The sequence below is a fragment of the Haliotis cracherodii genome, unplaced genomic scaffold, assembly GCF_022045235.1.
Source record: "Haliotis cracherodii isolate W230 unplaced genomic scaffold, xgHalCrac1.p SCAF_8, whole genome shotgun sequence".
NCBI lineage: Eukaryota > Metazoa > Mollusca > Gastropoda > Lepetellida > Haliotidae > Haliotis > Haliotis cracherodii.
The window spans coordinates 54809083-54834840 of record NW_027266341.1 but is presented as its reverse complement, the minus strand read 5'-3'; the positions used below and the strand labels follow the sequence as shown (position 1 = coordinate 54834840).

General features: G+C 38.9%; 2 protein-coding genes across 2 annotated transcripts; both read left to right on the top strand.

Annotated features, from left to right (window-relative positions):
- The first annotated feature begins 910 nt into the window (after window positions 1-910).
- Window positions 911-8396, top strand: LOC139451068 (acid-sensing ion channel 1-like). Its single transcript, XM_071232867.1, has 4 exons — window positions 911-1420; window positions 1928-2029; window positions 3407-3557; window positions 8263-8396. Exons 1-4 carry the CDS (start codon window positions 911-913, stop codon window positions 8394-8396), a joined length of 897 nt encoding a protein of 298 aa, XP_071088968.1.
- Window positions 8397-17383: 8987 nt separating this feature from the next.
- On the top strand, window positions 17384-25015 carry LOC139451067 (acid-sensing ion channel 1-like). Its single transcript, XM_071232865.1, has 5 exons — window positions 17384-17893; window positions 18381-18482; window positions 20619-20802; window positions 21165-21227; window positions 24882-25015. Exons 1-5 carry the CDS (start codon window positions 17384-17386, stop codon window positions 25013-25015), a joined length of 993 nt encoding a protein of 330 aa, XP_071088966.1.
- The last annotated feature ends 743 nt before the right edge of the window (window positions 25016-25758 follow it).

Here is a 25758-nt window from a genome sequence, read left to right as displayed (position 1 = left end):
CCTGCAAGCCTCGAGCGTCAAAAGAAACAGGAATTGATATTGTGTGGAATACAAAGGGAGATAACTCCGTTATGACATAATATATAGGCCACAAGAACATATGGTCAGAATATAACTCTACAAAAGAAATGACAAGGCAGACTCTAAACAAATTTGCGGACTCCGATGGTCCGATTGATTGCCGCGAAAGGTAATATCATTGACATTATGTTTGGAGTGAGTGAGTGAAAATGGTTTTACGCCGCTTTTAGCAATATTCCAGCAATATCACGGCGGGGGACACCAGGAATGGGCTTCACACATTGTACCCATGTCAGGAATCGAACCTGGGTCTTCGGCATGACGAGCGAACGCTTTAACCACTAGCCTACCCGACCGCCCCCATTATGTTTGGAATTGTCTTCTTTCATATATAGTAGTTGGAACTATATTGTCTGTTGTTACTATCCGACTGACTTAGTCCTTCCAGGAAAACTTGCAATGTTTAGCAACTGGTTTCGACAATGAAATTTAAGAATAACATTATATGATAAAGAGGCTAGATCCTTCTGGGCATAAACAGGCTGTATATATTTAGCTCACCAAGGTTCCTTTATTACTATGTTTGTTCATAATACATGATACTTTCCATTCGGAAAAACAACAACACCGTACCTCTATACATTATGGGTAATGCGGTAACCAAGCCGGCAAAACCCTTGAGCAGTTGCTTCAACTGGCCCACTCTAGATCTAATCCAGAAGTGGGGACAGTGTGTACATGATGGCGTGGATAGGATTTCAATACCCTTTGGTCGATGGATGAGGATCCATTAACGCTCCAAATCTTGTTGGAACACGTGTCCGAAACAAAACAGTAAACCAATTCATATTCCTGTTTCAGAGTAGCATGGACTGTGTTTCTTTTGACAATGACGGGGATATGTCTGAAAACGTTGGCTGATCTTTACAGTACGTACTACAGCTACAACTTTATCACTAAGATTACAAGAGAGCGCAAACAGCAGATCAGGTTTCCTGCAATCACTATGTGCAACCTGAACAGGTTTGACATAAGCCAACAGAATCTTACTGACACAGAGCTGAAGTACCTTCGCCGAAAAGGGGACCTACGTAACTTTTTTCAGTCTATTGACTGGGAAGGGGAGGAAGGGAGAGAACTAGAGAAGATAGATAATGTCAAATTTTGGGAAGGTGGAGCATACAAAGAAGAAGAAATGTTCAAATACGTATCTTTCAAAAACATCAATGTCCCCCCAGAAGACCTGAAATACAACCAAAAACAAGATCAACGCTGCTTCACCTTCAGCACTAACGCCGACAGAGATACTTTAGAGTCTGAAGATACACAATTGAATGTCGTTGTAAACATCATGCAAGAAACCTATCTCGAGGGAACAGTATACGAGGCGGGGGTAAAGGTAAATATAATAAAAGCACAAAAACGTGTGGAGAGGTTCCAAAGCAAATGACAATATATTATAGCTGTACATAAAATAATACGTGTAGTGTAGTATAACAATCTCTGATATTTCCCTGGCCAGCATTTAAGCATTACTCCATATATCCTAACATCAGACAATTTTACCTTTCTGAATGTGACAAAATGGATCAGATGGTGAGACTGGGTTACTTAGTTGATAGCGTTTCCACGTACCTAGACGTCGTGGATCGTTGCTCATAATACAAATCACTGGTTTGACTCGATTATTTACAGGTCATATAACTATCATATTGCTGAATGCTGTGTTAAACAACTAACCAAACAAAATTCTAACTCAGCACAGAATCTTTCTAGACGGCTATGTTGTTAAAATACGAAGCTATGGAAGCATATAGGAATAAAATACATAGTGGGTTTTCAAGGAAGCACCGACTCATTAACTTGGAATCCTTTGCCACATGTAATCTCCGTTTTGTTGAATCAGGTATATATCGATGAACCAGATACAGCTCCGAGCTACAGTGATGATGCAATGATGGGTGTACCAGTCGGGACGACGACACGCATAAAGTTGACCAAGAAGGAGGTACGTTTGTGTCAAGAACAAAATATATACTGAAAGGATTTGATAATTCAGTTACGTTTTATTAATGTATATATTTACAGTTCCAATACAAGGATAAAGCAAATGCAAAAAAGGTTCAAGTAATAAGTATATTTCACTTTTTGATAAAGACCTTTGGCTCCAGTGAGTGACCTTTGGCTCCAGGAATCCCTGAACCAAACTTTTAACATGAAGACAAAGTCACCGATATGCCCCGCAATGTTAAGTGTTAATACTTGTTGTGAATAAATATATGAAACTTGGTGCCATGGGCAAATGAAAATTGTTCTTTTCAAAAATTACAAACTATCAGAAGGCACCAGTTCACCACTCGACCTATCTGTGATTAAATATTGAACGGTATTCAAGATCTGCTCCAGAAACGACATCTTGCACGGACGCACGGACACACGGACGCACAGTCTGACGGTGTCCATTTTTATACTCCTCGTAAAACGGGTTGTTGGGGTTAAAAGGGTCAACTTACATTTGTATGTCAAAACAACAAATAGTAGCGCCCTGGGGATTCCCAGTTCGAACTGGTTCAAAGCAACATAAGCTTTTCAACCAAATGGATAGGTGGTCAGGTTCGGTGACTTGGTTGATGGCGTATCAACGTTCCCAGACGCACCGACCTTTGCTCAAACTACCAATCGCTGGTTTGTCTGGTCGACGTTTTTTCAGGCCGCTGTCGTATCACTGTAACATTGCTTAGTGTGACTTCAATCAACAGACAAACAAACGAAAACAATCAAGAGGAATACTGGACGATGTTTATCCCCGCAGTCAGCAATGTGAGAGCTATCTATGCACGGTCTGTGAGCAACAGATTCTGGCATTCACCAGGCAAACGGCTGATTAAAAACACTAGAAACGATCCACGTCACAGAGGTTCAGTGGATTGTGTAGGGTCCATAGAGCTAGAAATAAACACATTTCTAGACCCCTTTGTATGGTGCTGATTCCACATACTCAGATACATGTGCTGGATCCTGAGGTATATATATATGGTCGGCTTTTGAACAAACACGATATAACAACAAACACTTTTAATTTGTTCACCACATTATATTCTCAATAATCCATTGTTATAAAGCATTCAAAGACGGGCATTTGGTGAAAATACCCAACAAGTGTATTGAGCTGAAAAATCTTGGAAACCAAGACGAGATATTCGAACCTACGATTATGTTTCTGGTACGCCTCAGCGACACAACTCAAGCGACTTGAGGCGCTTCAGACGAATGGGCCACATGTGCCGCAGACAAACAACACGTCAAACACGTTATCCATTAATTGACATTTTGTATGTGATGCCAACGTGGGAAAATACCCGATAACACTGCTGTATGCCCATAGATGAAGTACCTTCCGACCCCCTATAATTCCCGTGGAACGGATTGTCTGGACACTAAAGCCTCGGACTTTGTCAACTCCCTTGATTGGTTCAAGCACTACAGCTTTGATGGGTGTCTTCATGAGTGCTCCAATAAGGCTGCCATGAAAGCCTGTAACTGCACAGCTGGATGGGAACCTCAACTAGGTTTTTGTTCTTTTCTCTTTTAACAGCAATGAACATGTTACATCCAGCGATACCAAATACACTTTTTCTATATTTTGGAATGCCCCTCTTGTATCATATGATATAAACAACAAGTTTCTGTTCATTGGGGCATTTTTTTTAATTGCTTGATCGTTTGATGGGAATCTCTTCAAGCTATCAATGTACATTTGTTGTTCTGTTTTTAACAATGGCAACAGACTTATAACATCATACAATACAGATACCACAGTCTCTGTCATTTTCCGATATTTTTGAAACTGTGGCATTTGAACACATTTGAATTACTAAATTTCGGCTTATTCATAGTAGTAGAAATGTTTACTGACTGATATATTTTCCAGCGAGGGTCAGTCTGCGGCACTGCTCTGTGAAGGAGTTGCAGACATGTTACCGTCCCAAAAGCAGTAAGATCATTTCCATTGCACTGACATTACTTAAGAATTGACCTTAACTTCGTTTGTGTTCATTGGAGTATGACCATTCATAGAGTGAGGGCAAAACTGTATTAACGGGGGAGAATTAATATATCACCTGATTTTACCTCGAAATTTGTAAGGAAGAGAATTTATGGATGTCAACTTCTTTATAATGAGGAACACAACGCTGTATCGCGGAATGAAGTAGTGCTTCTAATAGAGCGGTGAAATGATCATATATATGCTCACTCTGTAGTACAGTGACATCTTTTGTAGTTTGTTTACAACTAATTAAAATAATATGATCTTTTTCGATAGGAATGGTCTATTCAAGACTACCTCAGTAACTCAGCCACAATCACAATGACAGTACGTCGTTACACATTGACATCATGTATAAGACATCAATATGGCAGACACGTTAACTGTTATGGGAGATATTTCCGAAGTTTTTAATGAACCTGTGGCAGTTACAAGTATTAGCTATCATTGATCAATAGGCCGATCATTGAAAGGTGATTATAAAAATGTGTCAAATGGATACGAAGGTAAATTCATTAATTGCTGTTAAAGTTAGTCTGGACTCTAGTCGAGTTGATACTACGATGGTGTGTGCATTTCTTTGTTTTGTTCGGTAGGATGGGTCGTAGCCAGGATATTCGTGAACGATCACACAGTCAAACTCTCCGACATTGCTATTCACAAAAAGCCGATTGCGAGTTCGGATTATAAGTACAGAAACAACTGTTTTTTATTTATTTGTGCTTTGGAATTCCAAGGGGTTTCCCAGGGAATGTGGAAGTAGTCCATCAGTGTTTATGTCATTTCCAGAAATTCAAAAAAAGTCTCATGAAAAACGTTTGAACGTCAAACTATGTCGTCCATACGCTTATGAACGTCAGCTTCGCGTCATGTGACTTGCCTATCGTCCAATGGAAAAGTCGTATATCGTCTAAACTTCACATTAAAAAATTAAGTTCCTTTGTATTGTTTGACAGGCATTACTTAGAAGTTGACGGATGACAATGCAAGCTTGCTTAACAACGGTATAAGGATCTATACAGAAACGTCATCTTTACAGTATTATAGAAGTTGTTATCCATAAATTGTGTCTACTTTGTATTGTGTTGAAATGCTCATGGCACAGGTACATTGTATGTTTTGTTTCTTAATGAAAGCCACAAAATCCTTTCCATAATCATAAAAAAATCTCTGCTTGTACGACTCTGACTATATCATAAGCTTGTGTCCATGAATCACTGTCACACTCGTAGTGATGATACAAGGTGTTCGCAAATAGGCAAAGAGATCCCGAATTACCGATGGCACCGACACAAACAGATGCAAAGGCTCCTACTTTCAACAAAAACATTCTGAAACTTACTCTTAAAACGTTTTTGGGTACAAAAAAGTGTTGGTACAGCAAAGTGTCCTTGTAAATAGTGCAGTCTGTTTTTGTATGTAGATTCCAGTATGCTAAAATGAAGGCTAGCTGATGATGTAAATAGAACATGAACTGGCGACCACGTGCCAAGAGCAAGCTTGCCTGTGTCATGATCTGCCCTTGTCTAATGTGTAACACGTGGTGACCACTGAAGTCAATGTACACTTACATAATGAAGGTAAGATATAGCTTACTTGGACCACATTACTAAAGACCATATTTTTTGTTTCTGCAAAGTTCTCTATGTTTAGATCAAGCACAGTCGGAAGCCAGAAGTGGGAAGAGTTGTTCATGCCGGTACCCATGTGAGGAGACATCGTATGATATACAAGTGTCATCCATGACAATGCCGAAAAACGCCACAACCATCGCTTCTTATGTGGATTCTACAACTGATATGTTAAGGTTAGAACGGATCTGGAGCTATTTGATATTCCCTTGAAAGTACTTATCACAATGCACATACATAATTCGTAGTACAGAAAATAAGCATTAAAACGTTTTATAATAATAATAATAATAATAATAATAATAATAATCATAATAATAATAATAATAATAATAATACCACTCGAAACCGTTAATGTGTGATTTTGTATCAAAATGTAAATATGAAATGTAGATTATGTAATGAATTAAATGAGACTGTCCAACACATTGTCAGTGGATGCCCAGCTTTGGCCTAAATACAAAATCATAAGCGAAATGGTGGAGTGGCTCGATCATTTTATTACTGTCGTCGCCTTGTTTGTGGTTTTGACACAGAGGTCCATTCATGGTACGACCCGGAATATGAAGGGGGGAGTCATTGAAAATGATGAATACAAAATTCTTTGGAATAGACCCGCGTACAGCCTCAGACGTATCCAGGCCAACAAACCTGATCTTGTCCTTTTTGATAAATCCAATGAAATAAGTTATATCATTGAATTTTCTGTCCCTTTTGACATTAATGTGATTCAGGAAAAACATGGTAAATATGCGGACCTCGCTTTCGAAATGTTACGCTTGCATTCCAAGAACCGAGTTGTCCGACTCCCATTGTTCTCGGTGCCTTAGGTTTGGTACCTCCCAATCTGTAGACTGACATTGGGAGAGTACCCGGGTTTGCTACCAGGAATACAGCCCTTTAGATAATCTGGGTAATGCAGAAGGCTGCAGTGTTGGGGAGTCATCACATTCTCCGAAATTTTCTGGGTGGGTTTGACTAGGCAGCGCTTCCTGGGAGAAGTCCAATTCGCTGTCTGGGCTGTGTGTAGAGGGGGCAAGGGCCTTGGGCTGATGATGAGCCAAACATGCCTGACTGGATCACCCAAACCCTCTTTGCTGCATTTTAATTTTTTTTAATCTGTACATAATACTACTACTACTACTACTACTACTACTACTACTACTAATAATAATAATAATAATAAGCGACAAAGCCCTTTCCATGTCCAATAGAAATATCTGCATAAAGCAGACTCGGTTGTACAATTCCGACTATATCATGAGCATTAGTTTATGAATCACCATCAAATAGTAATGATACTGGTCGTTTGCGAAAAGGTTAGCGTATCCTTCCCCAAGTCAAAATAGGGAATAACTCTTTTTATCTCATTGTAACCCTCTGAGAGGTAGTACTTTCATGTGAGACCTTCTCAGAGGTTTTACATTTAAACTGTAAGACCTAGGTTTTACATTTTTAAATTGAAGTTTTATCAACTGGCCTTTTGAAATGACCCTCGGAATTTTCCCTCGCTCGCGGTTTCACATTTTCAAACAAAATCTCGGAGTCTTGTTTTATCATTAGCTTCAACAATTACGACTGCATTCATTGAAACAGAACATAACTCGACTGTATAGATTTTCACAGTACATTCAAAATTTGAGCAGGTATTATGGAACAATTCTTTACTTATGTTCGATTTTTTTTATCCTCCAGACATAATTACCTGGTCCTACAGATCAAAGTTGCCAGCATGGTAGTTGAAAGGACAGAGCACACGCCAGAATTGGAGCTGAATGATATATTTGGTCTGTATCAAACTTTCTTTATGTTGCTTATTTCAATACATCACATGGGGAAAAGGTGGCCAAGACCGCTGAGGTGCCGCAATTCGCTGTGTAGAAACGACGTTCCCTAGCTATGAGTATAGCATAGGAGTTAGAATCATGCTCTTTACTTTTACCAAACTAATTACTTTAATCATTGCTTTGACATCACACTAACATGTTGTATAATAACTATTTAAAACGGCGTAAAAGCCAGCTCAATCACTGGCTCAGTATATGTTAGAAAAAGCTATTCAAGCATGGTTATCTCCTTGCATTAACCAAAATATTGCATGATCATGTATGATTATTTTAGAAAAGAAACTGGTCTCATGTTTTCCAAAATACAAGAATAGTTCACTGGACATACTGACAAAATGTGTTGTGGACAATTGCATTTACTTTCTCTTCCTTTCGGAGAAGAAAATTGAATGTCTTGAAGCACTGTCATAATAAATATTCTGTCTGTGACAAAAAGTCGAAATGTATACCTTCACATGCTTGAAACAATTCTCTCTCTAGTTTGAGGATCAATATATGGTATATGAGTCGTATATCCTTTAGAAATGGAATGTGATTGTAACTTAGTTAACTTAGAAATATTTATAATCACTACCAAAGTTCTCATTATAGGTGGTAGTTCTATATGTAAAAGTTGAGGGTGAAAATTGAAGACAATGCAGCAATTAAAAGACACTAAGCATACTCAATACGCACACTTTATGTCAACCTGACTTAATATTGTGTACCTTTGCAGCCAGTATTGGTGGACAGATTGGACTGTTTCTTGGGGCCAGTATCCTCACCATCACGGAACTACTGGAACTGTTGACAACATGTGTGCTTGCAAGCCTGAAGTCGCTGTGGGCCAGACATAAACTTCAGGGTTGAGGAATACAATGAACCTCGGTATAAAATACTTCTTCAATCCAATTTTGATAATCCTATTCCAAATAATGCGTGAAGGAAATGTTCTCAACTGTAATTATTTCATACGTGTTCTCCACTCCCTCATTTGATAATCGTAAAACATTCCAGGGACATATCACGCTCTAGATCATGACATTTCCATTTCCTTCAAAATGATTGACAATTATGAGTGTTATAAGCAGTGATACAATATTTTTTTATGCTTGTCTTTGTTCCAGATTGCTCACGTATCGAGAAAGATGACGTTTGTTCTCGGAAATTCTGCAGTCAACTGAATAGTGGATGAAAAGTGGTTATAACCCAGGTTCCATTGATTTAATATGCCATTCATAAAAAAGCGACAAGGCATTGCTTTGTGGTTACTGTGTCTTCAATAAGTACAATAAATATGGACTATATGGTATAAGAGACACACAAGGGTGGTAAAATATATTTCAAACTGCTGTACATACCTTATGCATCAGTTACCAAACTAATGTACCGTTGGGCTTTTAGAATAAACAACCACTCGTGTTCTTATTGTATTTAACATACATTCTTCAAGTGCAAACTCTGAACCACACCATGGTGCTATAAGTACGCTTGTTAGTTGAAATGCCAATCCGTAACGACGAATTAAAGTCTGTTAACAAACACACTTAATAGCATTTGCTTCCTGCTTGGGGTGGAAGATTCCCGATTGGAGGTTGCATACTATGACATCCGCGCCTACCTATAAAAGCTTACTGCTAAAGATACACTGGGAGTCACTCCCAAGTTGAAGATCGGCTTGTCCTATTGTCGGTCCCCGACGCTTGATAAAAGGCTTGAGTTGATGTCAAGCTGCTGAAGCTGGTGACACACCAGGTGGCTTCAGCTGATGTCTGTGAAACCTATTAAGTTTGATGATATTGTATACCTGTTAGATTTAATACCCTCTGTGATCAGGGCGTTCGTATTTTAGTACTGACTAGCTTACTATCAGCGTTTGTAACTTCTGCTTATTCACCTGTTAGATCGTTCACCAAGTGTCTGCATAATTAAGATATCAGTGCTTCAGCCTGGTTTATTGCCTGATGTTATTAAATCCTTAAACTTCAATCTTTGTAAATTCGCCTTAATGTTATGGGTCTATATCTACATGTGGGTACATTGGAATGCCAAGAAGGATAGGTATCATGATACAGTTTAACACACAGTATCCAAGTATGATATCAGCTGGTTATACATGTGTGACCTGGTTCATTTTGACATAGCTGGAATAATGCGGATATTTAATAGTGAGGAGTTATTTGTCCCATAACACCTATTCCAGTGCCCTGACAAATCTGATATCTTTCTCTTGAAAGAATACTGTAAAAGTAGTTCCGCCAAAATATTTTTTTTTCTCTCGAGTTGATTCATATTTTTCCGAGTAATACATTATATATGATGACGTCGTAAGAAAGAGATGAGTCAATAAGACACATTACATGATTTTGGCTGTCAACAATTGTTTAATGTATTGTTTGAAACAGTTCCATGATAGTTTACCATATCAGTTGTAATAAAACCCCTACTCAAACTGATATTCTGAGGGTGTTTAGTGTCTCTGGAAGAGAATGGAGAGAGTGAATGGGTCAAAATGACATGACTAAGTGATTTGAAATATCGGTATAAATAATAGTGGAACCAAAGTTTTATTGTTATCATATTCTAAACATTGTAAACACGGTCATCGGACATATTTCTTGATAAGTGTTGTCAGTGAAAAGTCTTAAACATATCACTAATATGAAATGAGAAAATACGATTTATTTATATTTTCAACAATATATGTCAAAGAGTTGAACGAATGATTTTATCCTGCTCAGATGATACAAACACTACCACCCTGCAACCTGAAACACATACATCACAGAATGACCATCCAACTGCAGCAATTTTTTCTCTTGGTAACGTGTTCAAGAAAGAGTAAGTGTCTTATGTTTTTACAGAATCAAATTTCTAGGTAATAGTGATGATAACAGATGTTCACAAAACACTGAGCGCCCCACTGTTGGCACCTGTCACAAACATATGCAAAGGCACGGGTACATTTCGTACAAGTCAAATTAGGGAATCGCATCAGACAGCTTTCGCGCCACTGATGCGTCAATTTGGAAATGTCAACCGTAAAACGTTTTGAAAGCTTTACTGAGACAAGTGAAACAACCACCTCTATTTAATCTCCATCTATGCATATAGATACAGGAAACTATCCACAAGACTATATAACAATAGAAATGACTTCAACCTTCCAGTAGTCAACTTTCTCGTTTAAGTCGAGCAATATTCCAGCAGCCACAACCTTTGGTGTCTGCATTTCACAACTTCCTATTTACAATTAATCATGTTCGTTCACCGAAGATATCAAAAAGCATCTTACTACACTTGCTCAAAAGTTGTTTCATCAGGGTTACAACATTTAAGACCGAAGTACAGTTTTCAATTCAATGGCTTCTTCCAGTGAATCTGATGCATATTCACTGGTACCCAGTTGTTAGAATAATGTGTTAACATACAAAATTTATCAATCGTAATTACAATGCATACATTCTTTGAAGTCTTTGCTGACATAGCATTATATACTCGCATTGATAATAAACCAGCTACGATTTTAGTTTCAATGTATACCTTAAAGCATTATTCCATTAGCTTTAAATTTTAAGGAATGTTGTATATATGCCCGAATTATGTCGAGGTGCTGTGTTTGTTCACCTGAAATAGAAGACAAGTGTCATGACGAAGATTTCAGAGTGCTGTGGTTTGTGGCTGTTTCGGATTGTCCAGTTCATAGTCTGATGGGAGTATGATCTTCTTGAACCACGGCCATGTTGCTGTTGTTGTTCTTTGCCTTTCTGAAACTGATATTTTCATATTTTCAGTGTATCGTCAAGGTCAGTATGACAGACACATATAAAACATGCAAGTTTGCTTTTGGAATCAATTGTGAGTAACATTTGATGACAGTGAATAATACCGAAATAAGGTATCAAACACAAAATTTTGCCTAACAATGGTTCAATAGAAGAGCTGCAATTACAACTCCTTCCAACGCAAGCACGAGCAGCACCCTCACCTGACACAGGTCCTGATGTACATGCTCATCGTCTCAATCGCCTCGAGGTTCTGATGAATGTCAAAGTACAGCTCATCTACCGGCTTCTCAACCCGGTGCAATCTGTGCCCAGTCTAGACATCCTCTACTCCACCCTAACTTGTTTGTTATAACAGCTGCATGTCTAAATATGTATAAAAAAATTAAATCTGGAATAACAAATCTCGATTATCCGCCGAAACCGATTCGATAGCGTGTAAAACGCAAATAGCGGTGACAATTATATCAATGAATCACTGAAAATCAGCGATGACACCGGGTGTTCGCGAAAAGGGTAAGCATAACTATAATTAATCTGTCTAGGGGTGTGTGGGGTGTGTGTGTAGGAGGTAGGGTGGGGGTTGGGGTTGGGTTGGGTGGGGGTTGGGGGAGGTATCATGCGTAGATGCAGATTCCCCTTCTTTGTCGCAATATATCTGTGGTCAGAGGTTTCCCCCAGTGTGGAAAACATCTAAATTTAGAAATATTGTTCCATCCCAAGGTCACATTGATATTTTCCTGAAGCTGAAGTCTTAAGCTGAAGTGTAAATTCCAAACTATTAAACACATTATAACTGAAAAATGTGGACCTAACCTATTGCGTCGCTCTTTCCTCGATACTCCCCTGCTGGTTCCTAAATAGAACAGGTCCCCGGTTGGCTAAAGTGATCGTAAGAGGACACCTAATGGATCACGTACGGTGATGTGATTGACTTGCGCATCATCGTATTCCGACGGCGTGTGTCGTTGCTCATTAAATATCACTGGTTTACGGGTCCAGACCCGATTATTTACAGAAAAAAATATAGAAAGAAAAAGGGTAATTAATCATACATTTTCTTTATATTTCTGGACATCATGTGAACTAAACCGTTTATATAGATAATGATCCCTTGAACTTTTAAATTATTTGCAATCCCAATATTTAATACCTGATAGTAGAATATATTTGATTATTGTTCATTTGGGATTTTATTCATTGCACCATTTGTCTCCTTGCAGCCAGAGTTGGAGGGGAGATAGGGCTGTTCCTTGGGGTCGGAATTCTCACCCTTGTTCAACTAAAGGAGCTAGTGACTGCATGTGCGCAAGCAGGTTTCACGTCGCTGTGGGCAAGACGTAAACCTCGGACCTAGGAAGTAATAGGTTCTCCACCAAACCCACATATTTCGTAGAGTTGATATTTCCTTTCGTGAAGCTGTTAAACGGCACTGCACCAGGTACAATAATAATCATTTATAAGTCAGATACAGGGCATATCCAAATCGGGTATTTCAGCTTTACAATGGCGTGAGGATATGTTGGTTTACGTAATCAGCAATATTCAAGATAAATCACTGAGGCATGTGGACAATCAAGTTTAGGCCAGGTAATCCAGTGGACAACACGAGGAACGATCCACGTCGTCGGGTGTGTTGCTACCTTATCAACTAGGTCCCACACTTCACCAACCTGACCATCATCTTCGTCAGCTCTGACGGCAAGCTGGGACTGCTTGGGACCAATTCTGAATTGCGTTTACAGTAAACTACGTTTATAACGAACACGCTCATAACGAACTGACAGAAATATTAGAACTTATTTCTTAGTTCCGGACATTTGTTGTATATATGCTGTATGTATGCTTATGTCGAACTACGGTTAATACGAACTAAAATTAGAGGTCCCTTTGAGTTCGTTATAACCGTAGTTTACTGTGTATGTTTTATAAAATGTGATACCTTAACAGGGGGAAGCTTCCCTTTCACAATCATCAACATTGTTCGGTGCTCGGGCTATTCTGAATGTGTCCCCTGTAGAAAAACAGTGAGTGAGTATAGTTTTACGCCGCTTTTAGCAATATTCAAGCAATATCACAGCGGGTTTCCCCAGAAATGCACCCAATTGGAAAGTCGAACCCGGACCTTCAGTGTGACGAGGGAATGCTTTAACCACTAGGCTATCCCACCGCCCGGAATAAGCGCAGTATACAACAAAGGCAGTTAGGAATAAGACGTTCAATTAACATTCTGGTACCAAGTTGTTTGCGGTTGATGTGTCATACCATTCAATCTGTTAAGATTCTAGAGTCGAGTCGTTTTTCGTTACTTTGATGATCTTCGTTACGTTCCATGTATGACGTTGTGTGTTATCATTTGTTGTTAACAATAACTTCAATCCTTTGTTTAATCCTACAAATTATATTTTTGACATTATAGTTTCAATTAGTGGGTTTCACTGGGCAGAATATTGTATGTCTGTATAATGGATGTGATGTTCAATATATATAAATTCTGTGTGTTTCATATTGAATCTGTCCTTTACCTTACTTTGGGTTTGTCGTTATATCTATGTACATGTTGCAGTGAGTGAATTAATTGGGTTTAACGCCGCTTTCAACAGTGTTGCAGTCATCTCACGGCGTGTCAGCTTGATGTGGGAGAATAACCAGAAATAATGTAGGTCTTAGATGTTTACCACTTTTGTGAAACCCACGAGAATGGTGGCCAACTAGTACTGTTACTCGAACCCACGATCATAGGTTTCTGGTGTTTCCAATGGACGAAACTCTGTACAGCGAATGGCGGCGCCTCAGACGACTGGGCGACCCGTGCCCCCTGTACATGTCGTAATATATATCTGTGATTGAATACTGACATCACGTTCACTAGTTTCATCATAGTAATTACCCAATTGATATGCCTCCAATGAAATACCATTAGTTATAGAGGCCAAAGTTTCAACTAAATGTACCTTTGCCTATCAACTCTACAAACATTCACCTATCTATTAGACAACTTCATACTCACTCAGTCAAGTTCACCGAAAAATACATTTAAAATAGATCATGATGATAGAGAAATCACATGACATAAACCATATAATGAGTGATGGAACAAAGCAAACAAATGTACGTTTTCCAATATGTTTGACTTGTCTGACTGCTTACACAGAGAGCAAACACATGGTCACGCACTGTTTTAAATGCAATCGTTAAGTACCAGGCTATCCATTATGGCCCTGGCATTGTTAATGACTGAACAATCATGACACTGGAAGTCTGCATTACTTCATCAAACAACAGCATTCATTATCACATGTTAAAATCTCGGGTGTATTGATCACTTCAGTTGTAATTATCATGTCAGCCTATTCTGGGTCCAAACAGCAAGCAATGATTGAACCCTCCACAAGCGGCGTTTTGTAGACTGGCAGGATGAAGGTGGAGCCGGTAGTCACTCTAAAGGATGGTATGACATTGCGAGAAGAAATCCTATCTCAGTGGCGGGATATATGGCGTGACTTCCTGCGAGATACCAGTCTCCATGGCTGTAAGAATATTCCTTGTCAAAAGCGTCATAAAATAGTCAGGTAAGGCGAGCCACTCCTTGGTTTGGTATTAATTGTTCAAAACTAATACATCCATTCTCAAATACCACTGGAAAAACCACGCTGCAATAGTCCTGCACTGCAGCAATATTGAATGAAATATTGAATGGCTATTACTCAGCTAGTAGTGAGGCTCAAAACGTGTATTTTTATGTTTTGTTGACAATACTTGAAATGTAACCTTTTATTTAACTTATGCACTTTGACCATGTTCTTAATTCTCTGAGAGCGTACTTCAGGTCTGTGAAGGTCATTTCCTAAGAAACCACCAGATCAGTAAAGTTGAAAATTCACGTGCTTGTTCCCACCAATGATTGCGCCTACGTTTGTTCAGTAGGTTCGAATGCGATTTCCAATATGGCCGCTACGGCAGACTAATTGAAAACCTAATGCATCGTCACTGAACGTTCATCTTTTAAAAAATGTGCAGTTTGTTGCGGTTTGGTGTGTAATTAGTAGTAGCGATCAACATACATATGCTCACCTTTTCGCAAACACCTAGTTATCATCACTATTTGATATTGATTGATAAACACATGCTCATGATATGGTCGGACTCGTACAATTAACTAGCAGATATCAATTATGAAATTTTGGGACATTTGTCACTTATATTTATAAGGGGGAAGGGGTGATGTGGTCCCGTTCTCGAAGGTGCTAAAATCATTTGTGCAAAGATGCTTCCTTTAGTCATGCCGGAAACTTATAAACGCCAGTTCGAATCCATTTCGCACTTATTATGTTTCGAGGTTTAACAGCACCATACCCGTGACAGTTTACGACCTGCATCACTTCTGCCCCCCACCCCACCCCCAACCCCACCCCACCCCCACCCCCACCCCCACCCCCAGATACGAGGGTTGGTGAAACAGTTCTGAGCCTATCAAACAAAACCAACAACTGTGAAGTGTTTTCTGTTTTATTTTTCAACATAATCTCCCTGTTTTTCAATTCACTATCATATCGATAGTGAAGCTTTTCAATTCCAGTCAGTTAGAAATTTCCTGAAGCCACACTAAAAAAAAATTCCCGGCAGCTTTAAGGTCATCGTTGTCGTCATACCGCTTTTTCAGTTGAGGAAAATGTGGGAATCACTTTGTGCCAGGTCTAGCGTGTGAGGAGCGTGATGAAGCTCTTTGAATCCACACTGTCGAACAACAGCCTTTCCAAGTCAAGAAGTGTGAGAAAAGGCATTGTCATGAAGTAGTAGTACTCCAGAGACAGAAATCCTCGCCGCTTTTCTTTGATAAAATCTCTCAAGCGATGAATCAAATCGGCATAGTAGGCTCCGACAATTGTCTTTTAACTTTCTAAGTAATTAACAAGGATCACACCCTTTGTGTCCCAGAATACAGTGGCTATTCTTTCATCACTGATCATGAAGACTTGAACTTCTCTGTTGTCGAAGAAGTGGAATGGTGCCATTCAATTGATTAACAGTTTATCAAATAGGTAGCCGCATGTTTCATCACTGTTACGAATATCTTTTTTGAATTTGATGATAGCTGTAAATTGTCTCTGGTAATGTCAGCCACACGATGGCGGAAGGTGTCTGGTAAACTACCATTCATACCTTGCTTTGAACCACTGTATCGTTGTGTGGTACATCATAATGAAATCTGTACATTAATGCGACAATTAACTGGTCCAACTGACAAAAGCTACACACACAGACACTCTCAGCTCAACCCTACTAAGAGGTCATCTCTCCCTATGCCAGCCGTTACACAAAACTAACTGCCCCACTACGTCAAACGATTGCATCACAATCTGTACATACAATGTACATACGCAACATAGAATGTAACTAATGCAAAGATACCTGAAAACCTCGAGCATCAAAAGAAACCGGAATTAATATTGTGTGGAACACAAAGGGAGATAACTCCGTAATGACATAATATATAGGCCACAAGAACATATGGTCAGAATATAACTCTACAAATGTAATGACAAGGCAGGCTCTAAACAAACTTGCGGACTCCCATGGTCCTATTGAATGCCGCGAAAGGTGAAATTATTGACATTGTGTTTGCAATTGTCTTCTTTCATACATAGCAGTTGGAACTCTATATATTCTGTTGTTAGTATCTGACTGACTTAGTCATTCCAGGAAAACTTGCAATGTTTAGCAACTGGTTAAGACAATAAAATTTAAGAATAAAATTTATATGATAAAGAGGCTAGATCCTGACTAGGCATAAACACGCTCTATATATTTAGCTCACCAAGGCTCCTTTATTACGATGTTTGTTCATAATACATGATACATTCTATTCGGAAAAAACCCCACTGTACCTCTATACATTATGGGTAATATGGTAATCCAGCCGGCAAAACCATTGAGCAGTTGCTAAAACTGTTCCATTCTAATCCCAAAGTGAGATCGCTCCAAATCCTGTTGGAACGCGTGTCCGAAACAAAACAGTAAACCAATTCATATTCCTGTTTCAGAGTAGCATGGACTGTGTTGCTTTTGACAATGACAGGGATATGTCTGAAAACGTTGGCTGATCTTTACAGTACGTACTACAGCTACAACTTTATCACTAAGATTACAAGAGAGCGCAAACAGCAGATCGGGTTTCCTGCAATCACTATATGCAACCTGAACAGGTTTGACATAAGCCAACAGAACCTTACTGACACAGAGCTGAAGTACCTTCGCTGCAGTGGAGACATACGTAACTTTTTTCAGTCTGTTGACTGGGAAGGGGAGGAAGGGAGAGAACTAGAGAAGATAGATAATGTCAAATTTTGGGAAGGTGGAGCATACAAAGAAGAAGAAATGTTCAAGTACATTTTTTTCAAAAACATCAATGTCCCCCCAGAAGACCTGAAATACAACCAAAAACAAGATCAACGCTGCTTCACCTTCAGCGCTAACGCCGATAAAGATACGTTAGAGTCTGAAGATACACAATTGAATGTCGTTGTTAACATCATGCAAGACACCTATCTAGAGGGAACAGTATACGAGGCGGGGGTCAAGGTAATAATGATAAAAGCACAAAAAAGTGTGGAGAAGTTCCAAAGCAAATGACAATATATTATAGCTGTACATAATATAATACGTGTAGTGTAGTATAACAATCTCTGACATTTCCCCAACCAGCATTTAAGGATTATTCCATATATAACACCAGATACTTTTACCTTTCTGAATGTGATCAGACTGGGTGACTTAGTTGATAGCATCTCAACGTACCTAGACGTCGTGGATCGTTGCTCATTGTACAAATCACTGGTTTGACTGGTCCAGACCCGATTATTTACAGGTCATATAACTGTCATATTGCTGAGTGTTGCATAAAACAACTAACCAAACAAACTTCTAACTCAGCACAGAATCTTTCTAGACGGCTATTTTGTTAAAATACGAAGCTATGGAAGCATATAGGAATAAAATACATAGTGGAAGCACCGACTCATTAACTTGGAATCCTTTGCCACATGTAATCTCCGTTTTGTTAAATCAGGTATATATTGATGAACCAGATACAGCTCCGAGCTACAGTGATGATGCAATGATGGGTGTACAAGTCGGGACGACGACACGCATGAAGCTGACCAAGAAGGAGGTACGTTTGTGTCAAGAACAAAATATATACCGAAAGGATTTGATCAATCAGTTACGTTTTATTAATGTATATTTTTATAGTTCCAAGGATAAAGCAAATGCAAAAAGGTTCAAGTAATAAGTATATTTCACTTTTTGATAAAGACCTTTGGCTCCAGGAATCCCTGAACCAAACTTTGAACAAGAAGACAAAGTCACCGATATGCCCCTCAATGTTAAGTGTTAATACTTGTTGTGAATAAATATACGAAACTTGGTGCCATGGACATTCGAAAAAAGTTCTTTAAAAAAATTCCAAACTATCAGAAGGCACCAGTTCTACAGTATGTTTGACTCCAAATGAGAACGATGAATTGCAATATAACTCGAAATCCAGAAAAGTGTATGAAACATCAATACGGTACTTGTCCATGAATACCCTGTACTCAACAAAATCTGAATGTTGTTTATTTTAAGACCCATGACGGATGAAGTTCTTTAAGAAACTATCATGTAATTTTGTATAAAGAAGTGTACATGACTTAGGGGAACAAACCGTGGAAGGAACAGCGCAAGCACGGTCTGCACGTGCTACACAGTGACCGTGTTCATTCAACGACAAGATGCGCTACTCAGCAGATGTTAAACAGTTGATGTTGAATGTGTATGATTTCTTTAGAGGTGAAGCAGAAAGAGCAAATCCTTTTTATGCAATTAATACATTCTTGAAACGAGCTTCAAAAGCTCTTGGTATGTCCCCTCAGAAACTTTAAAATGTTTTTAGTCGACGAGATACAAATAGTCAGGACAAGGAGGTAGGGAACATGTCAAAACCACGCAAGGTTGATAAATTACACAGTTTTCAGAGGGATCAAGTCAGACGTGGAATTGTTAAACTGCACTCAGAAAATAAGTACCTGTCCCTAAGAATGTTGAAGAAACACCTTGAAACTGACCATGATTTACGTGTTACAAAGTACAAACTATGGCAGATGTTGCATACATTTGGTTACAAACACAAAAAGATAACTGGAGAAAATAGGGCTATGTTGTGTGAACGGTCTGACATTGTTCGTCTCCGAAATCATTACCTTCCGACCATCAAGCAGAAACGTGAAGAAGGATATGAGCCCGTCTTCTTAGATGAGACATAAGTAAATGCATCACACAGCCAGCAGTCAGTGGGTACCCAGTGGTGACTGTAAGGAGTCTGGTAGAAAGTTACCAATGGGAAAGGGTGAAAAACTCATAGTTCTCCATGCTGGTTCTGCTAGTCTGGGTTTTCTCCCAGACTGTGACCTCGTCTTTAGAGCCAAGGCCAAAGACAACAGGGACTACCACACAGAAATGAACGACAATGTATTTCTGGAGTGGGTGAAAGATAAATTAGTCCCTGCTTTGCCTACCAAGTCTCTCATTGTCATGGACAATGCACCGTATCATAGTGTGCAGGATCCAGAAAAAGCAAGACCCCAACCTCTAATAACCGTAAAGGAGACATGGTTACTTGGCTGCAACGGAGGAACATTACCTTTCCTTCTCGAGCGACGAAACCACAGCTCTATGAAATCATCAAAACTATGAAACCTGACCCCGTGTATAAAGTTGACAGTTACATCAAGGGTCAGGGTCACGCTGTCTTACGACTGCCACCTTATCACTGCGACCTGAATCCAATCGAGTTGGTATGAGGCATCGTCAAGGGTGACGTTGGATTGAACGGTGTTCAAGATCTGCTCCGCAAACGATATCTTCCACATAATCAGATACATGAGCTGGATCCTGAGGTATATATATATGGTCGGCTTTTGAACAAACACGATATAACAGCAAACACTTTTAATTTGTTCACCACATTATATTCTCAATTTCATTCTTATAAAGCATTCAATGACGGGCATTTGGTGAAAATTCCCAAAAAGTGTATTGAGCTGAAAAATCTTTGAAACCAAGACGAGACAATTGAACCTACGATTATGTTTCTGGTACGCCTCAGCGACACAACTCAAGCGACTTGAGGCGCTTTAGACGAATGGGCCACATGTGCCGCAGACAAACAACACGTCAAACATTATCAGTTACGCTTATCCATCAACTGACATTTTGTATGTGATGCCAACGTGGGAGAATACCCGATAACACTGCTATATGTCCATAGATGAAGTACCTTCCGACCCCCTATAATTCCCGTGGAACGGATTGTCTGGACACTAAAGCCTCGGACTTTGTCAACTCTCTTGATTGGTTCAAGCTTTATAGCTTTGATGGGTGTCTTCATGAGTGCTCCAATAAGGCTGCCATGAATGCCTGTAACTGCACAGCTGGATGGGAACCTCTACAAGGTATTTGTTCTTTTCTCTTTTAACAGCAATGAACACATTACATCCAGCGATACCAAATACACTTTTTCTGTATTTTGGAATGCCCCTCTTGTATCATATGATATAAACAACACAGTTTCTGTTCATTGGGGCATTTTTCAAATTGCTTGATTGTTTGATGGGATTTATTTCAAGCTATTAATGTACATTTGTTGTTCTGTTTTTAACAATGGCAATAGATTTATAACATCATACAATACAGATACCATAGTCTCTGTCATTTTCAGATATTTTTGAAACTGTGGCATTTGAACACATTTGAAGTACTGAATTTCGGCTTATTCATAGTAGAACAAGTGTTTACTGACTGATATATTTTCCAGCGAGGGTCAGTCTGCGGCACTGCTCTGTGAAGGAGTTGCAGACATGTTACCGTCCCAAAAGCAGTAAGATCATTTCCATTGCACTGACATTACTTAAGAATTGACCTTAGGGGGAGAATTAATATATCACCTGATTTTATCTCGAAATTTATGGATGTCAACTTCTTTATAATGAGGAACACAACGCTGTATCCCTGAATGAAGTAGTGCTTCTAATAAGCGGTGAAATGATCATATATATGCTCACTCTGTAGTACAGTGACATCTTTTGTAGTTTGTTTACAACTAATTAAAATAATATGATCTTTTTCGATGGGAATGGTCTATTCAAAACTACCTCAGTAACTCAGCCACAATCACAATGACAGTACGTCGTTACACATTGACATCATGTATAAGACATCAAAATGGCAGACACGTTAACTGTTATGGGAGATATTTCCGAAGTTTTTAATGAACCTGTGGCAGTTACAAGTATTAGCTATCACTGATCAATAGGCCGATCATTGAAAGGTGATTATAAAAATGTGTCAAATGGATACTAAGGTAAATTCCTAAATCGCTGTCAATGTAAGTCTGGACACTAGTCGAGTTGATACTACGATGGTGTGTGCATTTCTTCGTTTTGTTCAGTGAGATGGGTCGTAGCCAGGATATTCGTGAACGATCACACAGTCAAACTGTCCGACATTGCTATACATAAAACGCCGATCGCGAGTTCAGATTATAAGTGCAGAAACAACTGTTTTGTATTTATTTGTGCTTTGGGTCCAAGGGGTTTCTCATTGAATGTGGAAGTAGTCCATCAGTGATTATGTCATTTCCAGAAATTCAATAAAGTCTCATGAAAAACGTTTGAATGTCGAACTATGTCGTCCATACGCTTATGAACGTCAGCTTCGCGGTCACGTATCCTGCCTATTGTCCAATGGAAAAGTCGTATATTGGCTAAACTTCACATTAAAAAATTAAGTTCCTTTGTATTGTTTGACAGGCATTACTTAGAAGTTGACAGATGACAATGCAAGCTTGCTTGACAACGGTATAAGGATCTATACAGAAACGTCATCTTTACAGTATTATAGAAGTTGTTATCCATAACTTGTGTTTACTTTGTATTGTGTTGAAATGCTCATTGCACAGGTATATTGTATGTTTTCGTTTCTTAATGAAAGCCACAAAATCCTTTCCATAATCATAAAAGATCTCTGCTTGTACAACTTGACTATATCATAAACTTGTGTCCATGAATCACTGTAACATAGTGGTGATACAAGGTGTTCGCAAATAGGTAAAGAGATCCTGAATTACCAGTGGCACCGATGACAATGCAAGCTTGCTTGACAACGGTATAAAGATCTATACAGAAACGTCATCTTTACTGCATTATAGAAGTTGTTATCCATAAATTGTGTCTACTTTGTATTGTGTTGAAATGCTCATGGCACAGGTACATCCTGAACAGATGCAAAGGCTCCTACTTTCAACAAAAACATTCTGAAACTCACTCTTAAAACGTTTTTGGGTACAAAAGGTGTTGGTACATCAAAGTGTCCTTGTAAATAGTGCAGTCTGTTTTTGTATGTAGATTCCAGTATGCTAAAATGAAGGCTAGCTGATGAATGGAAATAGAACATGAACTGGCGACCACGTGCCAAGAGCAAGCTTACCTGTGTCATGATCTGCCCTTGTCTAATGTGTAACACGTGGTGACCACTGAAGGCAATGTAAACTTACATAATGAAGGTTAGATATAGCTTACTTAGACAACACTACTAAAGACCATATTTTTTTGCTCCTTCTCTATGTTTAGATCAAGTACAATCGGAAGCCAGAAGCGGGAAGAGTTGCTTATGCCGGTACCCATGTGAGGAGACATCGTATGATATACAAGCGTCATCCATGACAATGCCGCAAAACACCACATCCATCGCTTCTTTTATGAACTCTACAACTGATATGTTAAGGTTAGAACGGATCTGGAGCTATTTGATATTCCTTTGAAAGTACTTATCACGATGTACATACATAATTGATAGTACAGAAAATTAGCATAAAAACGTTTTATAATAATAATAATAATAATAATAATAATAATACCACTCAATCAATTCGTGATTTTGCATCAAAATGTAAATATGAAATGTAGATTATGTAATGAATCTAATGAGACTGTCCAACACATTGTTAGTTGATGCCCAGCTTTGGCATAAACACGATATCATAAGCGACATGGTGGAGTGGCTCGGTCATTCTATTACGTCGCCATGCTTGTGGTTTTGACACAGAGGTCCATCCATGGTACGACCCGGAATATAAAGGGGGCATCATGGAAAATGATCACCATCAAATAGTAATGATACCAGGCGTTCGCGAAAAGGTTAGCGTATCCTGCCCCACTGATGGCAACATCACAAACACATGTAAATGCCAGTCAATTGTTCGCCTGAAAAAAACATGAGAACATGTAGTACAAGTCAAAATAGGGTATAACTCTGTTTATCTCATTGTAACCCTGTGAGAGGTAGTACTTTCATGTGAGACCTCAGAGGTTTTACATTTAAACTGTAAGACCTAGGTTTGACATTTTTACATTGAAGTTTGACCCTCGGAATTGTCCCTCGCTCGCGGTTTCACATTTTCAAACAAAATTTCGGAGTCATGTTTTATCATTAGCTTCAACAATTACGACTGCATTCATTGAAACAGAATATAACTCGACTGTATAGATTTGCACAGTACATTCAAAATTTGAGCAGGTAATATGGAACGATTCCTTACTTATGTTCGATTTTTTTATCCTCCAGACATAATTACCTGATTCTACAGATCAAAGTTGCCAGCATGGTAGTTGAAAGGACAGAGCACACGCCAGAATTGGAGCTGAATGATATATTTGGTCTGTATCAAACTTTCTTTAGGTTGCTTATTTCAATACATAACATGGCGATGGGGTGGCCAAGATCGCTGAGGTGCCACAATTCGCAGTGTAGAAACGGCGTAACCCAGCTATGAGTATAGCATAGGGGTTAGAATCATGCTCTTTACTTACCAAAACTAATCACTTTCATCTTTGCTCTGACATCACGCTAACATGCTGTATAATAACTGTTCAAAACGGCGTAAACGCCAACTCATTCACTGACTCAGTATATGTTAGAAAAAGCTATTCAAGCATGGATATCTCCTTGCATTAACCAAAATATTGTATGATCATGTATGACAAGGGACCATAGATACTTCCAAGAAATTATGTTAGAAAAGAAACTGGTCTCATGTTTTCCAAAATACAAGAATAGTTCACTGGACATACTGACAAAATGTGTTGCAGACAATTGCATTTACTTTCTCTTCCTTTCGGAGAAGAAAATTGAATGTCTTGAAGCACTGTCATAATAAATATTCTGTCTGTGACAAAAAGTCGAAATGTATACCTTCACATGCTTGAAACAATTCTCTCTCTAGTTTGAGGATCAATATATGGTATATAAGTCGTATATCCTTGAGAAATGGAATGTGATTGATACACTGTAGGCATAATAAATTTAGTTAACTTAGAATATTTATAATCACTACCAAAGTTCCCATTATAGGTGGTAGTTCTATATGTGGAAGTTGAGAGTGAAAATTTAAGACAATGCAGCAATTAAAATACACTAAGCATACTCAATATGCACACTTTATGTCAACCTGACTTAATATTGTGTACCTGTGCAGCCAGTATTGGTGGCCAGATTGGACTGTTTCTTGGGGCCAGTATCCTCACCATCACAGAACTACTGGAACTGTTGATAACATGTGTGCTTGCAAGCCTGAAGTCGCTGTGGGCCAGACATAAACTTCAGGGTTGAGGAATACAATGAACTTCGGTAATCAAAATACTTCTCCCACCGAATTTTGATAATCCTATTCCAAATAATGTATCAATCAAATGTTCTCAACTGTAATTGTTTCATACGTGTTCTCCACTCCCTCATTTGACAACAATCGTGAAACATTCCAGGGTCATATCACTCTCTAGATCATGACATTTCCATTTCCTTCAAAATGATTGACAGTTATGAGTGTTATAAGCAGTGATACAATATTTTTTGCTGCTTGTCTTTGTTTCAGATTGCTCACGTATCGAGAAGGCTGATGTTTGTTCTCGGAAATTCTGTAGTCAACTGAATAGTGGATGAAAAGTGGTTATAACCCTGGTTTCATTGATTAAATATGCCATTCATAAAAAAGCGACAAGGCATTGTTTTGTGGTTACTGTGTCTTCAATAAGAATAATAAATATGGACTATAAGGTATAAGAGACACACAAGGGTGGTAAAATATGTTTCGAACTGCTGTACATGCTGTACAAAGTCTGTTAACAAACACACTTAATAGCATTGGCTTCCTGCTTGGGGTGGAAGATTCCCGATTGGAGGTTGCATACTATGACATCCGCGCCTACCTATAAAAGCTTACTGCTAAAGATACACTGGGAGTCACTCCCAAGTTGAAGATCGGCTTGTCCTATTGTCGGTCCCCGACGTTTGATAAAAGGCTTGAGTTGATGTCAAGCTGCTGAAGCTGGTGACACACCAGGTGGCTTCAGCTG

What these genes read in the sequence shown, in the direction of transcription:
- LOC139451068 (XM_071232867.1), top strand. Translation starts at nt 911, where the DNA reads ATGACGGGGATATGTCTGAAAACGTTGGCTGATCTTTACAGTACGTAC. An exon ending in TAAAGTTGACCAAGAAGGAG is followed by an intron (nt 2,030 to 3,406) that starts GTACGTTTGTGT and finishes GTATGCCCATAG; the next exon opens with ATGAAGTACCTTCCGACCCC. An exon ending in TAAGGCTGCCATGAAAGCCT is followed by an intron (nt 3,558 to 8,262) that starts GTAACTGCACAG and finishes GTACCTTTGCAG; the next exon opens with CCAGTATTGGTGGACAGATT.
- LOC139451067 (XM_071232865.1), top strand. Translation starts at nt 17,384, where the DNA reads ATGACAGGGATATGTCTGAAAACGTTGGCTGATCTTTACAGTACGTAC. An exon ending in TATACGAGGCGGGGGTCAAG is followed by an intron (nt 17,894 to 18,380) that starts GTAATAATGATA and finishes TTGTTAAATCAG; the next exon opens with GTATATATTGATGAACCAGA. An exon ending in TGAAGCTGACCAAGAAGGAG is followed by an intron (nt 18,483 to 20,618) that starts GTACGTTTGTGT and finishes ATATGTCCATAG; the next exon opens with ATGAAGTACCTTCCGACCCC.